General features: G+C 35.9%; 2 protein-coding genes across 4 annotated transcripts; one reads left to right on the top strand and one right to left on the bottom strand.

The window, feature by feature from the left end:
* The first annotated feature begins 5,203 nt into the window (after positions 1-5,203).
* On the top strand, positions 5,204-11,692 carry LOC145238069 (coiled-coil domain-containing protein 22-like). The gene is made up of 15 exons (XM_080101110.1): positions 5,204-5,356; positions 5,675-5,796; positions 6,044-6,220; positions 6,290-6,436; positions 6,591-6,700; positions 6,769-6,838; positions 7,462-7,574; positions 7,874-7,975; positions 8,117-8,296; positions 8,725-8,844; positions 8,966-9,082; positions 9,139-9,240; positions 9,454-9,657; positions 10,417-10,551; positions 10,681-11,692. Exons 1-15 carry the CDS (start codon positions 5,307-5,309, stop codon positions 10,792-10,794), a joined length of 1,863 nt encoding a protein of 620 aa, XP_079957236.1. The 5' UTR covers positions 5,204-5,306; the 3' UTR covers positions 10,795-11,692.
* A 53-nt stretch (positions 11,693-11,745) lies between these two features.
* Positions 11,746-22,045, bottom strand: LOC145238070 (uncharacterized). 3 transcript variants are annotated; one of them, XM_080101111.1, is made up of 12 exons: positions 21,829-22,045; positions 20,963-21,105; positions 18,390-18,419; positions 18,241-18,261; positions 17,872-17,898; positions 16,958-16,975; positions 15,921-16,191; positions 15,425-15,660; positions 14,176-14,309; positions 13,798-13,921; positions 13,418-13,528; positions 11,746-12,075 (listed from the first exon to the last, which is right to left on the bottom strand). In XM_080101111.1, exons 1-12 carry the CDS (start codon positions 21,843-21,845, stop codon positions 11,861-11,863), a joined length of 1,347 nt encoding a protein of 448 aa, XP_079957237.1. In that variant the 5' UTR covers positions 21,846-22,045; the 3' UTR covers positions 11,746-11,860. The 3 variants fall into 3 exon arrangements, with proteins under 3 accessions (XP_079957237.1, XP_079957238.1, XP_079957239.1); XM_080101112.1 differs by lacking the exon at positions 17,872-17,898 and having other exon boundaries at positions 21,829-22,044; XM_080101113.1 differs by lacking the exons at positions 17,872-17,898; positions 18,241-18,261 and having other exon boundaries at positions 21,829-22,044.
* Between the last annotated feature and the right edge of the window lie 1,282 nt (positions 22,046-23,327).

Here is a 23,327-nt window from a genome sequence, read left to right as displayed (position 1 = left end):
AAAACAAAAATATAAACAGCAAAATTGCGGCAAACGTATTGTGATAACTATTGAGTGTAGGTGAAGAGGTATGTCAAAAAAATTGTTATCGGGCCAAACAAGAAATTATGCGTGTGTACGTTGATAACGGTTTGCAAAGTTCTCTACACCCTAATACTAAGCTCAACTCGCTAGCTTTGAGACATCACGGATTTGCTTAGCGAGGAGATGACGTTCCCTAATGCAAGGATTTACAGACCGTGGGATCAGACAGTAAAAATGAATGAATGCAATACAATAAGGCAGCCTTGCGACCTGCTCAATACGATTTCCCACATAATCGCAACCTCAGTGAGTCGAGGGTTTCTAAAGATGACATGCCGGCGAGTTTCATTGATCGCTCGGTGTGTGCGTTTTGCTCATAAACAGCACATTAAGTAGATTGTTATTCCACCGTATCAAACACATACGTTACATATTTCTTCGTAGAAGTTATAGTTTAGTTGACATCTTACAACTACCATACACTAAAAAGTTATCAAAACTTGAGACAATTACGCAATATATTAAACTTTGACATATCCCAAGTTTGGGCTAGGCGTTAAATCTTAAAAGTGTAAATAAATGCAACATAACACAAAGTTAGGCGTAGTTTGGTAATACAAAATTCATCAAAATGCAAACTTAACTTCGATCGTTTTTAACGAACAACATCGTCATCGACATTGTGGTCCATTCTGCGTTGTCCGCTTCTTTGTGCTTGTTTTCCACTTCCATGACGATTTTTGCTACTTCAGGTCACGTCGCTGCTTGGTTGGTTAAAGTATCAGAAGGTGTTGCGGGTTCTGATCACGTCGGGGTCACCATTTATGTAGCGGCTGATCACTTGCTAGATCTAATCCTTAATTGAAGTCCTTTTTGTGCACAATTATATCCGTAATGACTTTGTATTGGTACGAAAGTTAAGTTGAGTTACAGTGATGATGATATTAAAGGGATATAGCATCGTTCGAAACAACATGTATATATACGTACAATTGTCAACGACAAACAGTCAACAAAAGGTGACAACATATGGTATACAGCTGTGTGGAATTAAATGCTTGAGGTGTTGATTGCTTTATTTGACAAACACGTTTGTACAGATCATAATCCCACAACCACATGTGTTCAGTCAAAATTGGCTATGATGGAGTTGCGTCACCACAGCAACCATGCTTAAACTCATCAAATGTGAAACCAAAACACAAGTTTATTGTTACTATTAAACCAGCAGTTTCTGTTATGTTTTGTAACAGACTAGATTTGTATGCACCTTGCTACATCAAAGTTCAGACAATTTCAAAGTGTATCTTTTATACTTTATTTTTGCTGCTAAACAATACATTTGTTAACTAAGTGGTATTTGTGTGAAGGCTTAATTAACAGAGGAAGATTTTAGCTGGTAGAGAAAATAAAATTACATGCAGATGCAGTGGTTGCTTAAAAAAATGACATCGACTCATGCAAATGAAAATGTCACAACTCAAAGATAAACAATAGATGAAATATATGACTCAACAATGTACAAAAATTTAAAAAAGTTTGCTTTAATGATTGAATAAATAAAAAACACATAAAAAAGTAGGCAGTTGATTTGAAAACAGTCCAGCCTTAATTGTATTTTAAATGCAATACCATAAAGCTTGTCAAATGCCTCAAAAATTATATATTAAAATTAATGGCAATATCGATTAAATAATGCATGATACTATTTCCAGTTTCATCCTGATCATCAAACTAAAATATCAGGGATCAACACCTATGAGATTGGATAGTTTAAGCTGCAAAAACAACATCTAAAATCACTTTTGTGTAAAAATGTTAAGTTCATAAAACAACACAACTTTGTAAGGCCTGACATGGTCTTTATTTGATGATGACTGATTTTAAAATTTTGTGCCATTTCTTTGAGAACATATGCTGTTTCCAGTTTCATCCTGATAATCATCAAAATAATATATCTGGAATCAACACCTATGAGGTTGGTTAGTTTGAGCTGCTTGAATTGATATTTTTTAAAAAACACAAGTACCAGAACAAAAGGCAATGTGATAAAATTTATTGCAGTTTAAATGTGTTGGGCATAGCATGGTCTTTATTTATACATGACAGATTTTAAAATTTAGTTACATTCTTTTGAGAACATTTGTAACCGCAATTCGTATTACATCTCTTTTCGCAAATATAATCTATAGATGTTGGCAATGGTTCATTTTTGTCATACATGCACATCCGAAAATTTGGTAGCAAATTTCGTACATTCAATCGCCACCTGTGTCGTTTTTTTCCGCCTTCGGAAAGTTTCTTTCTTCAATATGTTTTCGGAAGTAGTCAAGTTGATGTACCAATCAATAAAATTTATTTCAAAAGCCTACGCTTCACGTGAACACGAAAAAACAGACGACAACACAACTTTTTCCTATCCTTTTCCATTGTAAACGCCGCAATCTTACTGGTCGCGTTCAAGCGGAACGGATCTTAATAAAAATCGCAGTGTGCACTGTGCAGTCTCTGCTTAGTAGTCTCTGGTTCGATTAAGTTTCGCATACCGTTAAATTGTTAATTGTAATCATAAATTAACAAAAGCATGCGCATAAACATAAAAAATTACAATTATAATTTTAATCAACAATTACCAAAATAACTCAAACCTTTTAATACTCTTTGTCCAAACCAAACACATTTTTTCGCACCACTAGCAGCTGCTATGTGTAAAACGTTAACTGCCAAGTGGGGTAGTTTTCTAGAAACAGATAAAATGGCGTCACGTTGGCTCCGAGCTGGTGCGGGCGGGATGCATATTTGCTAAATGTTTCCGTTATCGAACAGCAGGGCTTTTTAACGAATTACAAGGAAGAAATTTAGTGGTTCTTGAATTATTTACAAGCTATCTATACCTACGTTACGGGTTACAGAGAAGACTGAAATATTTTCATTATGGTTCTCGAGTCTTGGTTTGTTTTGTTTTGCCTTTTGCAGTCGTAGCATTAGAAATAAGTGCAAATGCGAAAAGGCCGCAAGCTCCCCGCAAGAAATCGCTTTGCAAATCCAACTTTATAAACCGTTGCCAAACTACGCGGCCATCACGCGTTATTCTGACCGGTATCGTATAAGTTTGATGTCCTCGTTGCTGTGGAGGCGTAGACAATAGTAATTGTCATAAATCCGCAATATAATAGAACTTATTTTACATTCGTTTTCTGCGTTTTTTTTCTGACATAAATTCTTGTTATTTTGCATCCACCTAGCAACCTAAGTAACCACCCGTAGGTGAAGGAAGCAGTCAAACAGAGCCACTATCGTACATTGCACATTTGCACTCGTATTTAAGGTTCCTTCCACTTTCTAGATCAGTGGTTCCCAACCTTTCTACGCCACTGGACCAGTAAAAACTTAAAAAAATTCGGACCGGCAAGAAAAGATTGTAGTGAACCAAACGGCAATCAACTTAAACAACAAAACGCCAATCTATTTACATACAAAGTCAATGCTTATAGGATGTTTGCTGTTGTTTCGCAGCCAGTATGAATCTCATCTTAAAAGTGAAGAATAACTTTCAAGTTTATAGAGCTCTTCTGGCAAATGTATTTTTATTTCGACGTTTCGACGTCCTATACAGGTCGTCTTCATCAGGGTAAATAACACTGAATGCGACTAGAACAGTGCATGATAAACAAAGTCACATGGTTGCACAGTTGATACTATGCCCGGCAGCAACAGCTTATTTTGTGAAGAATAACTTTGTTTTACAAAGAAATGTTGAATGCTAAACGCAGTTTATGACAAAACAATCATAAACGTCACAAATGCTTTATTAAGTAATTTTGCGGATATCAACGGTGGAAAGCTACCCCAGTTTTACAGACAACAACTTTGCAATAGGTACCAACAACTTTGCAATAGGTACTAACAATTTTGCAATAGGCCTACTTTAAAAAGTATGAATAAAGTAAAATAATTTGCGGACCGGAAAAATATTTACGCGGACCGGCACCGGTCCGCGGACCAGCGGTTGGGAACCACTGTTTCTAGATCTTCTTCCTTCCCGGGTATATCTCGACGGGAAATTCCCGGGATTTCCCGGCAAAATTACGTTCCCGAATCCCGGGAAATTTGTTTTGAATTCCCGGGAAACAGACAATCAGGCAAAAACGTGTTAATTTTGAGAAAAAATAACGGAAATGTTCAAATTTCTGCCAGCTTTTACCAAAATACGGCGTTTTGTAATTTTAATGATAAAGTAAGTAAGCGTTTTTATACGAGATGGTAAATTATTTTCGTGGAAATGATGCAACCCAGCGGTACTGGAAAAAACGAATTTATTTTTCGTAATTTCTGAATCTTGTGTACGTTAAGCAAGATTGCAAATATGGTCCTAATCTACAAAATCATGGCTAATTAGATGCCTCCAGCGTAAATAAACTAATTTTAGCGATTGCAATGACGTAATTATTCACACAAAAATCGGCACATTTTTTGGTCGGGATCCCGGGATTCCCGGGAAATAAAAAAATATTTTGCGATTCCCGGGAATTAAAAAATCCCGGAAATAGAGGAAGTGAGAAACCTTCGTATTTACTATTACCTCTGCTTGAAGGGCATGACGTTTTGCAGCATCGAGCAAGTTTCGACGTTGAATAAATGTGCTCGTCGCCGTTCGATCGACCCAATTTTTTTGCTTGATGTTATTTTAAACCTTGGTAAAGTCACATATCAATTTTCAGCCTTTGTTATAGTTGGTCATTTCGTATTCCTTCAAAATCTCTCATGCCGTGACCGATAAAAATGTGTGACCGGCATTTCGTAGCACCATAAAGTTAAACCATAAATTACTAGTATATCAGATTACATACTATTTTATGGTGCGCAGGTAATACGTGTTTGTGCAGAGATGACGAAGTTATGATCACACATGTGGTATATTATAGTGTAAATGAAAAAAAAACTATCCCTTATGCTGTAGTCAAGCATATATAGAATAAGTGCATACTGTATGTGGAGGGCTTAGGTAGTTATGGTGTCTGGTCAATGGTCATGGCCACGAAAGATTGTTAAGTATGTCAAAACTCGAAGTTATTGTGTGTGTTTTTTTCAAGAATGTGGACCTATTTTGTGTGGTGTTTTTTTAAGGTCATATAATTCTGTAAGTAAACTCATCTCTCTCTCTCCCTCACTAAATATCTGGATTGTAGACATATTGTTTGTTGATAGGTTTAGGAAGTTATTGCTTTTGGTCAATAAATACCCATACTTCTTTATATTTTGTAACCTACAAATCAATTTCGATGGAAGAGGTTGATAAAATTATTCTTCATTCTCTGTCTGGAGTGGGGTGGTAAGTAGGAGCACATATTTTATTTTGTTTTGTATATCAAAAAACTCTCTGACATAACACAGAAGTGGCCAAAAATAATACAAATTAATGCCACAATTTGTTGCAGTTGAGTCGACAGAATTAAATTGCCAAATTGTTAAAATGCATCTTAATTCAAGCCAAAGTGTAAAATAAGTTAGCAGCATTTGTAATAACTAGATCCAACATTGAACAAATAAACAGTCATTTTAAACAACAAAATATCCTTTTAAATTGTCAGTTTTTCATCGACCATACTGTGCAACCATGTGATTTTACTTTCCTTGTATTTTGATTTAGTGAGTTTGCCGATGAAATCTTCAGTTTAAAGGAAATGACAACAGAAAATGTTGTTGAAGGTGCTGTCAAATGCATAAGGATTGTCAATGATGACTTTAAAATGTCTCCAGTCTTCCCTCCTGGTAAGTGTTGAATTCAGTTTAATTTGTTTTACTTAGTGAAAAAAATTGCCCTAAAACAATCACCAAGAGTTAACATTATGATTCAAACAGTTATTTTGAGAAGTTGTTAAAATACAATTACTATTTTTTAGAATAGCATCGGTATATTCTTTAGCAGTCAAATGATTCAAGACACTTTGAATAACAATAGGTGTTCCACAATAATAAGACCTGTTTGAATCTTATCCTATGTCCATGTTTTTGACAGGGATGTCTGCTCGATTTCGAGTTGGCACATCTATTGCACAAGCTTGTCAAAATTTGGGTTATAGAGGGGAAATTGGATACCAGACACTTCTCTATTCCTCTGAGGTTGATGTAAGAAAACTGTTCATGTTTTTGGTGGAGAAATTGCCTAGAAAAGAAGGCATCAAAGAAGACACAGGTAACCTTTTGTGATGTGCCCTGTTAATGACTGTTAATCAACTACAGCTTTCATAACAAAACTGCCTAGGTTCTGCATCTGTTCTACAAAGAAGAATAGGCCAGGTGCTTCGTGAGCAGTACAGTAAGCTATGGCTTCCATCTTACTGCTTTGCACCACATTCAAATTTTGTCCCATTTAGGACACAAACACTCACAATACCAAAGTATCAAAAAGGTAAGAGCTTTTTTCTTATCTGCTTGTGTTTTTACGTCACTGATTATGGCATGAGTATTTGCTGAAATGACTAAACAACTAAGCATATCGCTATATCGTCTTTTGGGGCTCTAAAATTCATCATTAGACATATATTTGTTTTGGTTTTTGGCAGACAAAGAAACTACCACTCCATATGTCCATCAGCAAATATCTGACAGCAACTTCTTTATCCCATCACTGTTGGAATTAAATGTTAAACAGTATCACACAACCTCAAAACAGGTGTGATCATTATCATGAGTTAATTAGCAACAAAAATAAAATTGTCAACTATTTGTTTTACTCCATAGCCATCTTCCAAAACCAAACAAAATGTGTCGCGGGAGTCTTACCAGTGGAAGCAGCAGTCTTTATTGCAAGGTATCTTTCAAATCACTAATTGGAAGTTTTGCAACATTGTGATTGGATCTCTTCTCAAAAAGGACTCATTTTGATTTCAATTCCTTTTTTTCTTTTTTTCATCATTGCAGCTACCATAAAATGTTTGGTGAATTGGTATAAAACTTTCACAGCTGACAGGTATAATCATGTAGGTGTAACATCTAATTTGTTTGATTCAGGAGCCCTGCCAGTTTATACAAACAAATAGTTTATGTAGTGTAACCTTATTATATTATATGTATAACCAAGCATGTGTTATGTATGGTGATGTACAACTTGCATTAGTTGTTTTTTTTGCACATTGTAGTTATGTTCTACAACAGCTTCAAAACCTCAAACCTTTTCTGTTTGTGGTTTAAAACACATCTGGTGGTCAAAATTTGACTAATTCCTGGAAACTTACAGGGCTGTAGCTTGGGTCAGGGTCTTTTTGTATTTTATTACTTTGGTGGTAGGGTCCAATCAGTTAACCACCATTTCCCTGGAATAGGTAAACGTTAAATTAGTTGAAATTTGTACAGTTGTAAATATTGGCATTGTGGAGTGTGGATGTACAATTAAATATGTGACAAGCCATCCTCACTTGCAATGCTTTGTTATAGAAAAAATTCCCCTGACTTCTAGTTTTGATGATGTTATTCGCCTTGTGTCTGGGGAAGGAGAGCAATCAAAACAGTCAAGATTTGTACACACTCAAAAACTTCAGACTGTGCAGGTTGGACATACATAGTCATTAAATTGCATTACATGTTTTTGTTAATTTGTTAGATTGGTATAGTTCATGTAATAATTATCTCATTATATTTAAAGAAAATACCATTCTATCAAAAAAACTTGAAAACTTTGTAAGGACATGTTATATGGAAAACAAAGGTTATGCATGAATATTACAGCACAAAATAAAAATAGAGGAAAAACATATTTTATCATAAGAGTGCAATGAGCAGGTTACAAGTTACCTGAATCATTTTTCAAGAGTGAACCATCAACTATTTTGTTTATTGTGGAATTTAGACCCTTCCAAATTTAACAAATTCTCGACCGATAATTCCTCGCAAACCACAACATCTTCAAAGCTCAAATTATGGAAAAGATCAAGAGCAGAATGTCAACAAAGTGTGTAGAGTAATGTATAAAGTTCTTTAAAAGTATTGCAAAACCATGTTTTTACAAACTGTCATGGAGATATGTAACATTTTTTTTAAGGTTTATAACCCAATTTTTGTTCTTCACAACTAATTTTTTTTTTTTTTTAAGCAAAATCACAATGAAGCAATTCATGAGAATCATGTGGAAAAGATAAAAGAAGTAGAACTTTCAGACGAACAGCGATTTGAAGAAACAGAATCAAAATTACTGGAGGAAATTGAAAGAAAAGAAACAGAATGTGTAAAGTACCAAAAGAAAATGCAGAAAATGGAAACCTCCATAAAACAGGCAAATAATCCATTTTACATTTAAATGCACACAATATTTCCATACATTTGTGGCGATGATGTAACGAAGCCACAAGCAATATCAAGTCGCTACCACCTGGGATGCAAATGTAATTCCATTCCTCCTATTGCCTTAAAGGTTGCAATTCGAATCAAGACCTGTTACAAGCATGAAACTTTGGCAACATTTTTACCCAGTGGAAACATGAAACGAAATGTAGAATCTCCAATTAGCACAATCCAAAATTTGTTTTGCATTAAGGCAGGTAGCAACAAGCAGTCAAGTTGTCAGTTTAGTTTATTAAGGTGCACCAATCAAAATACATAATAAAATGCCTCTTATTGCTCACACAAAATTGGCCTCAATGATGATGTAGTGCATTTTGTATTTACTTATTTTTTTGTCAAAATTTTTTCTAAACCTAACAGATGAAAATTGAAATCGGTGAGTTGGAAGTTTCAACTGAAGAAGCTGAAAAGAAAATTGTTGTTCAACAAAAAACTTGTCAACTTTTGCCAAATGCTGAGGAAAACATGGAAAAGTTACAGGTTACCCAGTCTTGTAAATTTGCCTTTAAGTGGTATTTTTGTATTTTGTAACTTTTCTAAACTGTAATTTGTTTTTATTGTGCTAAAGTTTTCCCTTTTTAAACGATATATATTTTGACAGAAACTTATAGAAAAGAACCAACAGAGAATTGTAAGCCTGGGCAAAATGTGGGAGGAAAGAAGATTGCCAATGATAAATGAAATAAAAGAGTTTAAGGAAAAAACAGAATTATCTGAGGTTTGTTGAATATTTTGACCACTATTCTTGTAATAAACCCTGACTTGTACAACCAGGACAACACTGAAATAAAATTGGAGGAAATTAAACTAATCCGCAAAAGAATGAAAGAAGCCACTGAGGAAACGAAAAGGAAAGAACAAATGATCAAACAACTGGTTTGTTCTTTATGATTGTTACATTTTCAGTGAAGCATCTGGACATTTTTTTGTGTGTGTTAGAAGTATTTGAGAAAAAATAGGTTGTTAGCGGTGTGGATCAAAGAGCACAGAATCAAACTGTATACCCACACGAAAAAAAATGATTATACTTTTTTTACAATACTTCAGTGGTATGTATACAGTTAGTGATACTGAAGGAACTGTATTTAGTCAACAGAGTTGGAATCAATGAAGCGTGACATATCACGACAATCTTACACCAAACGCATCCACGAAATTGTGTCGAGCATCCATAAACAACAGGAAGAAATAGGAAGAGTGATTTCTGAGATCAAGGATGTCCAGAAGCAGATCAACAAAATGAAAGGAAGAATTGACCGAACATTTACTGCAGTGGATGAAGTCATGTTTAAGGTGTGATTCTGAGTTTTATTACATAAGTGCACAACCTTCCTTACTTCACCAACGACCTTCTAGTCCAGTGTCTCCATATGTTTTGTTCATAAATAGACTACTGATTCAAAGAAATGGATTTATATTTTATTCAATGCACTGGTGCCTCCAAGTCCAGATTTTCAACCATACACATGTACAAAACTAAGATATTTTGTGGTCAATTTTTGTTGAAATTACTGTCCATGTCAGTGTTTCTCAACTGGTGGTCCGTGATGACTTTTTGGGTGGCTCACAGGACGTCCACTAAGTTTGGTGATAAACTACAGATTATTGCATATTACATATGGAAAGAGTATCAAAATGTTAGCTGTTAAGTATTGTATCTCACTTATTGAAAATCGGTTTCAAACAATTATGTTTCAAGCCCAAACAGTAGTTTTGTATGCGCACTTCGACCTTGTTCTTAAATAAAATGCTCCACGATATTATTTTTACTTGCGCGGTGGTCCATGGCCTGAAACGAGTTGAGAACCACTGGTCTATGTTATTGTGCTGTGTGTTGTTTGCATATTTTGCATCGTTTGCACACAATCGTCTTACAAAAGTCTAATGCGTATGACCATGGGGCAGGTAATATACCTTTTCAGCCACACAAAAAAGTCTATTTTGGCCAGTTTTTAAAAACCAAGCATCAACAAAATGCTAAAAACAACCAAGCATCTAAAAAAGCTAAAAACAAAGGTACTTTTGTGTAAAATGTTTTGTTGTGATTATCAGGATGCAAGAAAAAACGAAAACATTCGTCAAGCTTACAAATATCTTGTGTCACTTCATGATGGCTGCACCGAGTTACTTCGGACAGTTGAAGAGACTGGGGCAATATTGCGAGAAGTACGGGAACTGGAAGACCAGGTACATTCGGTTTTATTTTTTTTAGTATCGTAAGTTTAGAACAATACCGCGAACTCGTTTATAAAATAGGTTGGAATGCAACGGAAAATTCATGGCTGGTATGTTAAAATATTGCATGTTTTCTGTTAGATTGACACGGAGTCACAAAAGAATGCAGAAGAAAACCTGAAAAAGATAATGAAGGACTACAAAGAGATTAAACGAGAAAACGCTGAAATGATTAAAGCAATACGAAAACAGTAAAATTTAACACCCATATGAATTTGTTAAAGCCATAAGTATTTCAAGTTTTGGTTGATGTGCGGAATCTGCCAGTGTTCAACATAAGAAGTTTATTGTCATACTATAGCTGCTTATGTGTTAATTTTTCGGAACAGCGTGCAATAGCCAGTCTGGTATGACTTATGTCGATTCAAGCCAAGAATTTTTGACTCTGGCCAAATGTAGCAAAATATTGAGCAAACGCGGAAACTCTGCCTAAACTCAGGTTTGACGATTTGATTCCGACTCTGTCACTTTGTCAGAAAATTAGGTGGACGAAACGTTAAGTTGAGCATTACAAAACATGTTAAATGCAAACTCATGACATGTGCTATTGCAGCCATCCGAGATTGTAGTTTAACGTCGTGTCAACTAAACCTTTTGATGATGTGAATGATCTAACAAAATCACCTTGACCAAATTGAATATTCCACGTACAGTATAAAAGTTTTTTTTAATGCCTTCGGTAACCCAATGGTGTTTGAGCAAATGCCTTAAACATTTTATATTACACTATCTCAAGTGCATTTTGTGTGATTGTTTGTGCGCATAAATTATTAACCGTTCGTACAAAATGTTACCATTTACCCATTTTTGAAGATTCCCTTATTAATTTCACATACATTTGATTTTATGTTATCCATAGGTTGCTTCTGAACCTAATTCTATTTAAATGCAGTCACTCAAACTGGTTTATCGCGGCATTTCCCAGGGTCACGCTGTGTTTGTTGGTTTATATAGTATGGCAAGTATTACTTCCAAAGTTAAAAATTTCTTGACTGAATGTATTAGGAAATTAAGTTTTGGTGCAAACATCTATATTCTTCATGTACTATCTGATTTTGTCACCAACGTGCAATAAACTGTTCCTACTATTGAACATTTAATGTAGCCCCACCTCGGACTATCCAAACACCTTGAAGCCTTGAAAAGTCACGAAAGCATAGACTTTTTATTACCATGATGTTGATATAAGTGATGCGAACACCAGCGCGTGGAACAGAACATACGAAAAAGGACACTTATAAAGCAAATGCGTTAGTGCAAGTTATGTTAGGCAATTTTCGCCGCAAAGGTTAGTGTACAGAGACTTTCTGAATTGATCAAGGTCAGCAAAGCGCAGAACGCGTAGAAAGTCACTTTCTGATGATGGATTGGTGGCCAGTTCTTCCGAGGTTGGATCCGGCCCAACAGCGATGATGACCAACTGTCCCTTTTCACGCAACATATCTGCTGCTTGGCCGAATTCGTCATCGGGGTTGCCTGCGGGTTTTAAAAATATTATTTTGTAGTGTTTTATAACTAGAAAATTGTCTGTTTTCTAACATTTGCTCCTTATGAAAAAAAAATCTAGTTTAGGAGCTATATACTCCAGCGAAACCATAGCTTAGGCCTACGTTTAATTTTCTACTTGCGATTTCCACCAGACAACAGGCAAGATAAACATTACTTGTGCTGGGTTTAAGAGAATTTCCTGCTATGGTAAAATAATGCGCTAAAATCGCCTTTATTTGTTTATTGTAAATAAATATAGAAGCATTGCTCAACGTAGAAGACAAGTATATTTTTCCCCAATACACATTTACACAATCTGACATCAAATAAAAAATCAGTAAAACTTTAAGCTATTGCCGGACTTGCAGACACGACCAAGTATGAATCAAATTCAAGACGTAGAGTGGACCAGTGCTCTTCGACCGGTGTGCACGAAATATGCATGGGGTGCACCAGTACGAAAAGGTATACAAGGGTGCATCATAAACTTTTAATGAACCATTAGTATTTGACTTTCATGATATTAGAAAAAGATGTAGGTTTCAACTGATGTATAACTGAACCTCTGTATTTTTCAAAAATGTTGATGTCTAACACCTTCAGTGCGGTTGACGTATATCTACGTCAAAAGACGTTTTGCGCGGAGTGCGGATTGACGGCTGCTCCGTTCGGTTTAATTGACATGATGATATGCATAATGACTTTTCATGTCGCTTTTTACCTCAGTTTACCTTATAAGTAAACAGGGTGCATGAGTTCGTCACAGCAACTTTAAAAAAGCACTGGAGTAGACAATCGCATTGGTTTACACCACAACATGTAATGGAATATAAGAGCTTTGCTGGACACAGAAGACTCTGGCACAGCTTATCACTTGTTCTCTCTTTGGGTTCCCGTAAAACAGTAAATTTTGACACAATAAAATATTAAAATCGATTTATTATTTTAGTGTGTTGAAGTACAATCATAATCCATTTTAATTAAATTTAGTAAAATTTACATCGCAAACCTACCTGTGGTAGAGCGACTAACATAAGAACTCACAACGGTCAAAGTTTGCTAAATACCGCCAGCTGGCGTAAAGTGCCAGTAATTTAAATTAACAGTGAGACTGGGATTTTAGGTTAGGAACTAGGCTAAATGTAAGCTTTGTACCAAGTTTATAAGTTGGGTTTATTATTATTTTTTTAATATAAGACCTCACCCCAACTGTAAAGGCTCTCAGCATTTTACAAAATTTGCTTTCAAATATTTGCAAACGCTTATTACGCTGTACGTATCGGTACTACTTTGTCTGATTTTCTTAGGTTACTAGATGTCTATTACATACCTGTTGTAACAAGAACGATGACGTTGTCCACATCAGTGCGGTCACCATTTTCTTCAGTAAAAGCATTGTTTGCCACCCATTGTAATGCTGCACCAGTGTTTCGACCAAGATCTAAAAATTTTATGCATCAAAAAGACTGCCCAAGACATAAGTCACATACCAAACAGTCACACATGGTATTTGATATACAACAATGCTGATCGGGCAGTGGGAAAAAATCACTGTCAAACGGCAGTGTTTAGACATATTTTTAAGCTCCCACGTCAAATGTCCGGGACATTTCAAGTACTGGGACATTAAAAGTACTTAGCGCGAACACCAAGAAACCAAAATCTAAAAACAATACATTAGCGTAACAGATAGTAGTGGACTTTTCTTACCGTCGCTCGTGACTAAATTTATTGCTGCGTTTAGTTCTTCGTGATTTGAATAGTCAGATAACGTCCAACTGATGTCAGTAAAGACTGAACGACTGAATGCCGTAAGAGCCACACGAACCGATTCCTGCATAATAAATAAAGCAACTGAGTGTCTTTGTTATATTCATAATTAGACCACCTAAAAATGGTTGAATATATGCTGTGATTTTCTTGAAAAAAAAAACTATTGTATTTTATTGGTAAAGTTTACAGCAGATCGTGTTTACTAATTTACGAAACCGAGAAATTATCAAAACGTATACGAATATCATAGAAAATATAATAGGTATAAAATCGTTATTCACTATCATTGGAGATACAAATTTAAACAACACGAACCGCTGAAACTGGTAGATAGGAAATAAGTCCTTTGATAAAAGATTGTACGTCACTCAGTCCGCCGATTCCAACACCAGAATCAACGTCAGCGATAAACCAAATATCTTTTTTCGTGGAAGGAGGACACCCCTCACCTATTGCAACAAACAAAATTTTGTCATTTAGAGTTTTAGACAACTTGACACTAGTTTCAGTGATTGTCAATGCCCAACACCCATAGCCTGATACGGTCGTAGAAAAAGTTGCCCTACAGCTTTTTGAGCCCTACCTCACCCAAATAGGTTTGGAATTGAACTGAAAGGTATGTTACATTATTCTACTAACAATACACGTTAACCATGGTAAATCACCAGGCTACGAACACTAAAATCTTTGCAACACATTAGGCAATAAAAGCCTACATCATTTTTGATACTGGGTAAACTGGTTTTAAATCTCTAATGTCGCACGTGAAAAGATAGACGTCGATAAAATCTATTGTAAGCCAATGTGGGCTTGGCTGCTGTGTGCAAGAAAATGTCACAAACAGCCGCCAGCGAAAACCTCTGTCGCCCTCAATGTTATTAATAATGTTTTTGCTTATTCCACAAAACTCTAAAATTTGCTTGGGTTCAGTTTGACCTATAAATGTATTGTACAATTAAGTGTTAAATAAGGACATAACGTATTAGTCAATTTTTTGTTGGTGATTTTGATAATAACACGAAAATATGTAAACTTAACTTTACACAATATGAAGGACATATATATCAACAGACCGCATACTTCTCGCTTGCTAAACGGGTTTATTACCACAGTGCTTTAGGGATTACGAGATTTTAATATGACCTGCAGAAACCCTGGAAATGCTAAACGTTGTTAGTCTTTACATTACATCTAATCGTGTTAATAAAAAAAACCTAATTATGAAAAAAACACATCACAAATTAACTGTACCAAGTCTGAAACTAATGCGGCCTTTAGAGATTGATTAAGTAAATTGTGTATTAGTATGTGACGTTTTTATGAAGCATGATACTTATTACATACTGTTTCCATTCCAGTACAAAAAGGTCAAAGATTAATTATGTGTTTTACCTGTGCTGTTTATGTTTAATTCTGTCAGACGCAAAATAAGAACATAAACCAACTTACAATACAATACAATAAATCAATTTGAGTGATCGCAAGTGCCGCTCGACAGCCTGATATCTGTAGTTTATTACTCAAGTTCTGTTTGTTTGTGCCTCTTGTTGGAAGAACAACTTACAGCATTGCGGTTGAATGTTCCAAGTTCCAACAGTGGTGCAGGTGGCTGCTTTGGTTCCTCTCACTTGACTTCCTTTCGGACATTGAAACTCGCAGGTGGTCGGTGTTTTTTCTTTATTTGCGTATTCACAAACTAATGTCTGTTGTGGCGCTACCTGAAGGTCACTCGTCCGACAGAAATGTGGCTGATTCAGAGGGTAACAATATTCCACATTGTCCTGGGTAATGTCCAATACTCTGAAAGTAAAAAATAAATGTTTTTAAATATGCCATTCCAAAGGCAGTCTTTAATATTAAACATTGTAACTCAGATCAGACGAACGTATTTTTAAATTTAGCCCCATATATTATTTCTTGTTTTCTTCTAGTTGTTATTCTGTTACTTCTTTGGCGCTAGTTCTAGCACCAGAAGTACTGCTGCATAAAATCCTTTTGTTTCCTTAAATATCACGTTGGTTTATCAGTTTGAAAATAAAGACAAAAAACAAGCAAGTCACCTGTTTTTTTCTAAACAGCAAAATTTCTCAGAAGCATTGAAAACTTTATCCACACAGCATGAAAATCCATGTAAATAGACTGTGCCAGTTCGACTTCCAGCAGGACAACATCCCTTTTTCTGCCCAACCTGATTCCAGCCATTTACCAGGGGTAATTTTTTAACAGTGTCCACAGACAACACTGCAGGTAACACGCGTGGTGCAACTGGTACCGGCCTCACTGTGCCACTAACATCCCTGGGAGCCACCTTTTGCTCACAAATTAAGGTTCCTGTTTTGAAACAATTCCGTTAATGACGTCATCGTTGGGTTCCATAGTATAATTCAGGCGCCACCAAACTTTTTTCACAACGGGCCGGATAAGTTAAATAATGATTCGCGCGGGCCGCATAGTTTTCATGTCCTAGTGCCGTCTTTCCAACCTTGACCCGCGAAGCCATTTTTATAGGGGTACCGAAATGGTCTCTACATTCTACAATCTCTTAAAATCTGGTGGTGCGACTGTTAATACGTCACAAATAACAAAAGAAGGCAATTGTTTGCGCACAATTAACACCGAAGTCTTATCTGTGACGTAACAAACTGACTTTGGATCAATCCTGGCCGTTGTAATCCTATGAAACTAGGGTAATATTGTATTGTACATATCGTGACAGCGAAACTTTTGTAAGGAGCAGATTAATTTTTCAATGTTACAAAGTTATTAATACGATTTGGCAAACCCAAAATGTTGTCGCGGGCCGGATGAAATGACCTCGAGGGCCGGATCCGGCCCGCGGGCCGTAGTTTGGTGACCTCTGGTATAATTGCATAGTTAACAAAAATGTAAATACGGTAGGCAAAGATGCTGTCGATAGCTTTAGTCATTAACATCTCCAAAGATACACACAGACAGAAGCAAGAGTAAAAATAGTGTTATAGGGGGGAGTGTGCGGTGGTGTGGTTAACATCCGTTTGTTTTTAATACTCTTTTCAAAAAACATTTGCAAAAATATCAAGCCCTTTTACCCCTACCCAAAATACTTAATACTACTTACCAGGCAATGGCTCAAATCCTGCAAAAATAACAGTAAAACTTGCTTTAATGCACGTATCACAAAATTGTAACAGTACAATACTTGGTCTTTTAATTTTTGTGCAAAAAAGCTTTGTAGGTCTTTCGAAGCAGTAGGCAGTTTATGGTTAGTATGTGCTCAGAGCGAATAATCACATGAATTTTGATTGCATGCCCAATAATGATGCCAATGGTCCCCAACCTTTTCTCTCTGTACGCGTGGTGACCTAACACTCTACCAAGTTTATCACCCCTGAACCTGTCATATTTAAATCACCCGACTCACCATTTAAATCAACCCGTGAGCCATTTTGTTTACACATTATCGTTTATCTAAAGTTAGGGGTCGTCAAAAACATTAAGAATGGAATATTTGCATTTTACTGTGTCACTAGCAGGGCTGCCACTTTTGTTTGAATGAAAACATCTAGATTTGTCTCAAAAAATATCTAGAAACATTTAGATTGGAAAACAAAACACCCAAACACGTATCTAAGCATAAAACAATCCAATTTTTTGTAAAATTTTAGCCAAACAACAACACATATGAAGATTTTTGACATAACTTGCTCTATATTAGATGTCAAAGAAGATATATTTATCTGCATTAGCACGGTTCCTACAGTCTTTACAAACGGTAAAAACATGTCTAGATTTTATAGCCATCATCTAGATCTCAAATTTTACACCTAGGCTTAACCAAAACTATCTAGATCTAGCTATAAAATATCCAGAGTGGCAGCCCTGGTCACTAGCTGCACAAACAGCGCAGGTTGGGTTCCATTGACTGATTCTGAAAATGATTGTAGAATGGAATATGGCATTGTACAAACGTGTTAGTGACGTCATAAGCAAAAAGTGCACGTGATCAAGCAGTAGCTTTGACAATAATCATACCGGGATCATCATGTGGAGCAGATTCAGCTAAAGAATGCAAGATGCATTAAACTTTAGTTTAAACTGTTTTGAAAACATTTCAACATTTTAAAAAATTATCTGTTTTTTATGGTGGGGTGAAAGGGAAATGGAACCTGTGACAAATCACTTTTGTTCTACAACAATGAAATTGCATACCAATACCCAAAATCAAATGATAGATTTCATTGAAAGGTATTGTAGTATTAATTTATAAACTACATGTTTTGTGACGTTTTTTGAAAATGTGAATATTAATTGAAATAAATTTCTATAGCTATAGCTTGTACAGACTTCCATAGTGTCGCACCAAAAAAATGCCAACACCACCACATGCAGCTATCAACTTACGTTCATCCGGAGGCGGCAACTCTGTAAATGTAAACCTATTTAAACTTGAACATACACTTTGTGGTTTGTTTCTCTGCTGTAAGTTTAACGATGGCTATTAGAGCTATTCTATATTTAAATCACTAATTTGAATTAAACACTTTACCCACCTGGTTTATCATCGGGTGGAACTGGCTCTCCTACAAAAAAAATAAGTTTCAGTTTCTGATTTTAAATTTATAAACCTTCAAAACTGAATATCGAAAGTCGTAGGGCTGAAAGATTTAACTTGCGCTGAAATTTTACCCATGACGGCACCTAAACTGGAATCTGATGCAGGTTTTTACTATGATGTCAAATAAAAAGTGTTGCTGACAAACACATTTGTTCGCCTGAAGCAGGGGTCACCAAACTTTTTTCACTGCGGGCCGGATGAGTGCTAATAATGATTCACGCGGGCCGCATAGTTTACATGCCCTAGCGCCGTCTTTCCAAACTTAGCCCGCAAGGCGTTTTTAGGTGGCCAAGATATGGTCTTTCTACAATCCCATTCAAAAAGTAGTCATGCGACTGTTAAACTGGGCAATTAGTCTCATCTTACGAGAAATGCTTGTATATTACGCCACAAGTGACAAAAGAAGGCACTTGTTTGCGCACAATTAACACCTGTAGTCTTGTCTGTGACGTAACAAACTGGCTTTGGATCAATCCTGGGCGTTATAATTCTATGAAACTGGGTAATATCCATTCTGAATATCCCCACAGAAAAAAACTGTAAGGAGTAGATTAACTTTTAATGTTACGAAGTTATTAATAGAATTTGGCAACCTAAAAAATGTGGTCGCGGGCCGGATGAAATAACCTCGCGGGCCGGATCCGGCCCGCGGGCCGTAGTTTGGTGACCCCTGGCCTGGAGCATTGATTTGTGCCAGAAAAGTGCCAGAAAAATGATCTGTTAATTTAGTTGCAAAACACTCAAAACTGTGTCGGGTAAATTTTATTAAAATTACGTTCGGTAAAAAGTTGATTTTATCTCTTGTTCGGTTTTGTCAGCATACTCACGTCCAGTGATCGACGGCTAACGTTACCTGTTACCATCGTCACGCTCATTATAGCAAGAGCCTATGGTGGAACGCCCTGAGCTATTTGCAAAATAGGTAGCGCTGAAAATTCTACTGCGGCGTTGTTTAACCCATGGAATACGTTTCAAAGAGATTGCTAAATTAAAAAGAAGCACTTAAAATATAGGTTTACGAAGATGTTTACAAAATCGTTGGCGAACCATTGTAATAGTTGTTGTAAATTCAAGATTTTTGAAAAGAAAAGTAAAGGGATTTTAACTAGAGATGTACCGAATATTCGGTTTGCCGAATTTATTCGGCCGAATCAGTCATTTTTGCAAAGATTCGGTTTCGACCGAATAATTTGTTGCGATTCGGCCGAAACCGAATCTTTTACGAACATATATTTAAAGCGTTAAACGTGTCTTCTCTGCTTATTAAGGTACCACGCAATCTTTCAAAAGCCCAAACATAACGAAATTGCGTTAATTTTTATCTTTTTCAACACGTTGTCGTTTTTCCCAATGTAGTCAAAAAAAGTATTTCATTGGGAGGTTGCCAATCATGCTTGAGGCAATTTTAAACCCCACAGAACCGAAATGAGGACGAAACACAACTATTTTGCGCTATAGCTGTCTGGTAGATAAACATTTTTTATTGTTAAACGCATAGCGTACGACTTCGCGTGACGTCATAAAAGATTCGGTTGATTCGGCCGAATTTATTCGGCAAAACCGCCGAATATTCGGTTTCGGCCGAATCGAAATTTAGCCGATTCGGTACATCACTAATTTTAACCATACATGGCGCCGACAAAACATTAGCATTTGAATAAAAAAAAAATTTTGTTTTTGCCAATGCAACTTTGTTTGTCTTTTGTATCTCAAACTACTACGATCAACATCACAAAGTATTTTTAAGTATAGTTTCATGTCTGTAAGCATTAAAAGCAATTAAAAAAGCGTTTTCATGCAAACCACATTTTAGACTAAAAAAATGTGACAAACAAATATGATGTCTTTTAGTTACCATATACCAACGTTTCATTTGTGAAGAACAAAAAGACGATAGAAAGGAAGTTGTTCAGTTTAAAGGTCATGTCAAGCTACTTTCGCTGAACGGAAATAATGACAAAATAATGTCACAAAATATTTTGAGTCATTTTGTTTCAATCGGTGTGATTCACTTAATAATGTTCAGTTGAACAGCAATTGCCAATAAATTCGTGGCCAAAACTGGCTTGGCGGGTTTTTGGCTTTTATCTGTTTACTTTTGAGGTATTTCGACACAAACCTGATAGGTTAATGGCAAAACGGCCTGTGCTGTGGAATAGATAATCTCGCATATAACTTGGCTTAGTCATTGCAGTGCACGTTCTGTATTATCTACATTCTTGAACATTTGAATGAGCTTTGTGTACGTAACATTGGTATATTTGAAAAAAAGTGTTCTACATTATACTCAACATTAGATAACACTTCGGTTTGCTGTATGTATGTTGTTTTGTTGTAATACAACAATTTTGGACTCTAAATTAGAAACATTTTTTTAGGTTTTCGTTGCTACTTTAATATCGTTAATATCGTTTTGGTTCAAACCAAAACATACACACAAATAATTGCAAGTATCACATAGAATTTCGGCAAGACGGATATCTATAAAAAATAGAATTTCGTAGATACCTGTGTCACGTTTCGATATTCCACGCGTTTCATGATGACGTGTGGAATGACGAACAAGACTAAGGCAAATAAAAGCGGAAAAGAAGACAATGAAAAAGAATAAGGAACCCGGTTTCTTCCTCATGTTGTGTCGGATAGTGCGTCTGTAACATTAGAATTTTGTAATATGCCTTCCAAAAAATAAAAAAGTTTGCCAAAAATACGAAAAATACAAATTGTCCCTTTTTAGTCTTAATAATAGGTTTAACTTTTATGTTTGAACCAACTTGATATGCACTTACTGATGAACAACAAATTATGTAACCTTTATATGTAGCAAAGCAAAAACCCGGACTGATCCTTCCAAACTTTATATTTTAGCACGCAAACGGATCTTCCTTTACCAGGTTTATGTTTCGCTTTTAACTATTTCGTAACTACAAGTTCGAAACACGATACGATAATCAAAATTGAACCGTAGCGAGTTAGGGGAAGGAGTCACAACCTTTTGTTCGTTGGACTGACCCATGACATTCAATTACTTCAACATTTCTCCGACTGCGGTTTTGTTTTGCACGTCCTAAGTAACCACAGATTATGATGCACATATTTGCATACAACATGGTTTTTATTTTTGAAAATGTATTCAAAATGTTACAAAATCGAAAGTGCCCTTGTCACTCATTTAATAGGCTTTTAATTTTTAAATTTGCTTTTCTTAACCTTGTATTTGTTTCTGAGCATAAGGGGCAAATGTGAACACATACAAAGTGCCGCAGTCATACATTCCACTTGTAGACTTACACACTAATCAGCTTTGTATCTCTTTGTCCACAAACAAAAGCTAAGAGCTAAGATACTTGCTTTAGTCACGTTTTAATACTTACATTTCGAAGATCTTCATACTGGTTTTCAATCCCCGTCACCTTCGAAAGTGGATTTAAGGCCTATCCAACACGACTGAGTATATGCCGCTTTTCACACTTTCAATATTAACCGGTATATCAAGAAAATTCCTTTCCCTAAACTATAACGTCGTCGCCCTGGGCGGCCTGAATGCATTGCAAAAATAACATTAGCGAACTCACGCGCAACGTTACCCGGGGCGGCTAGATTGTCACTTTCATCAAACAAAAACTTTGAACAATTGTTTAAACTGTTGAACTTGACATAAGCTGTTACGTGTAAGAAACACGTACGATGGTCTATGTAAAATTTTAAATTTGATGAGAACAAAATTGCTATTTAGGCAATCGTTATGATGCTTATGCTTAAGTTAACTTAACTACATTTGCAATTTTTTTCAGTTAGGCAGCCGTTTTTGGGTATAAATACATACATTTTTGCCGAAACTGCAATACAAATCGAAGGTATCAAAGAATAACGATTCTGAGAATAACGACTTACGCCTACGCCCTACAGCAGTGGTTCTCAATGTTATACGGATCGCGTACCACCTGACAATTTTTTCTATCGCTGCGTACCACCAAAACCCTGTGTGACTTGAGAGACCAAGAAATAGGCCCATTTTCTCACCCCGGATAGCATATTTAACAATTTCAAAAGAATATCCCAAATATAGTTTCGTTTAAACCAGGGGTGATCGGTTTTGTCAGTTGAGTTGCTATTCTAAATCAGGCTTAAATTAGGTATTAGGCTCAATTTCGGAAATAGGTATATCACAGAACACTACTCGCGTACCACCTGAAAAGTTCCGGCGTACCACTAGTGGTACGCGTACCACAGTTTGAGAACCACTGCCCTACAGTGATCTTGCCATTAAAGAAACACCTTATAATCCCGTTTAATTTTTTTTCTCTGAAGAGTTCTATATTTTTGCAACAAGGTTTTTTAATTTTTTCATGTAGATTTTTATCCCTACGACCCCACTTTAATGTTTTTTTTTCTAATTTTTATTCTTGAAATTTGTTCTATCATAACATTTAACATCATAATTAAAAACAAATAATTAAATAACTAAATTACATAAACTATGCTAAACTTTTTACTGCTGTTAAGTTCTATTCAACTTACTAATCAAATAAAATTTATAACTCACATTATAGATATCCGATGAAAGCTAGGTATTGTTTTGCTAACTATTACTATGATCTACCTATTTTGTTTGCATTTCATAAAAAATTAATTACTCTTTTTCAAAACTGCATTCCGTATAACAGGTGCATTGCGTGTATTTTGAATGACAATGGTCGCGCGCCAACGTTTGTTTGCGGTCAGTTGTTCTTCGCTCAATCGCAAACACAAAGACATTGCCATCCAAACGTCACAATCGATCACTAGCGCAGTTTCAAAAATAAATAAGCACCTGACAGATTGTTTTGGCTTGTTCTGTTCACGTTGAGCGTCAAGTAATCCCAGGATTAAC

The sequence above is a fragment of the Phallusia mammillata genome, chromosome 7, assembly GCF_965637545.1.
Source record: "Phallusia mammillata chromosome 7, kaPhaMamm4.hap1.1, whole genome shotgun sequence".
In the NCBI taxonomy this organism is placed as follows: Eukaryota; Metazoa; Chordata; class Ascidiacea; order Phlebobranchia; family Ascidiidae; genus Phallusia; species Phallusia mammillata.
The sequence above is the reverse complement of the archived record's forward strand: the minus strand, read 5'-3'. Positions and strand labels throughout refer to the sequence as shown.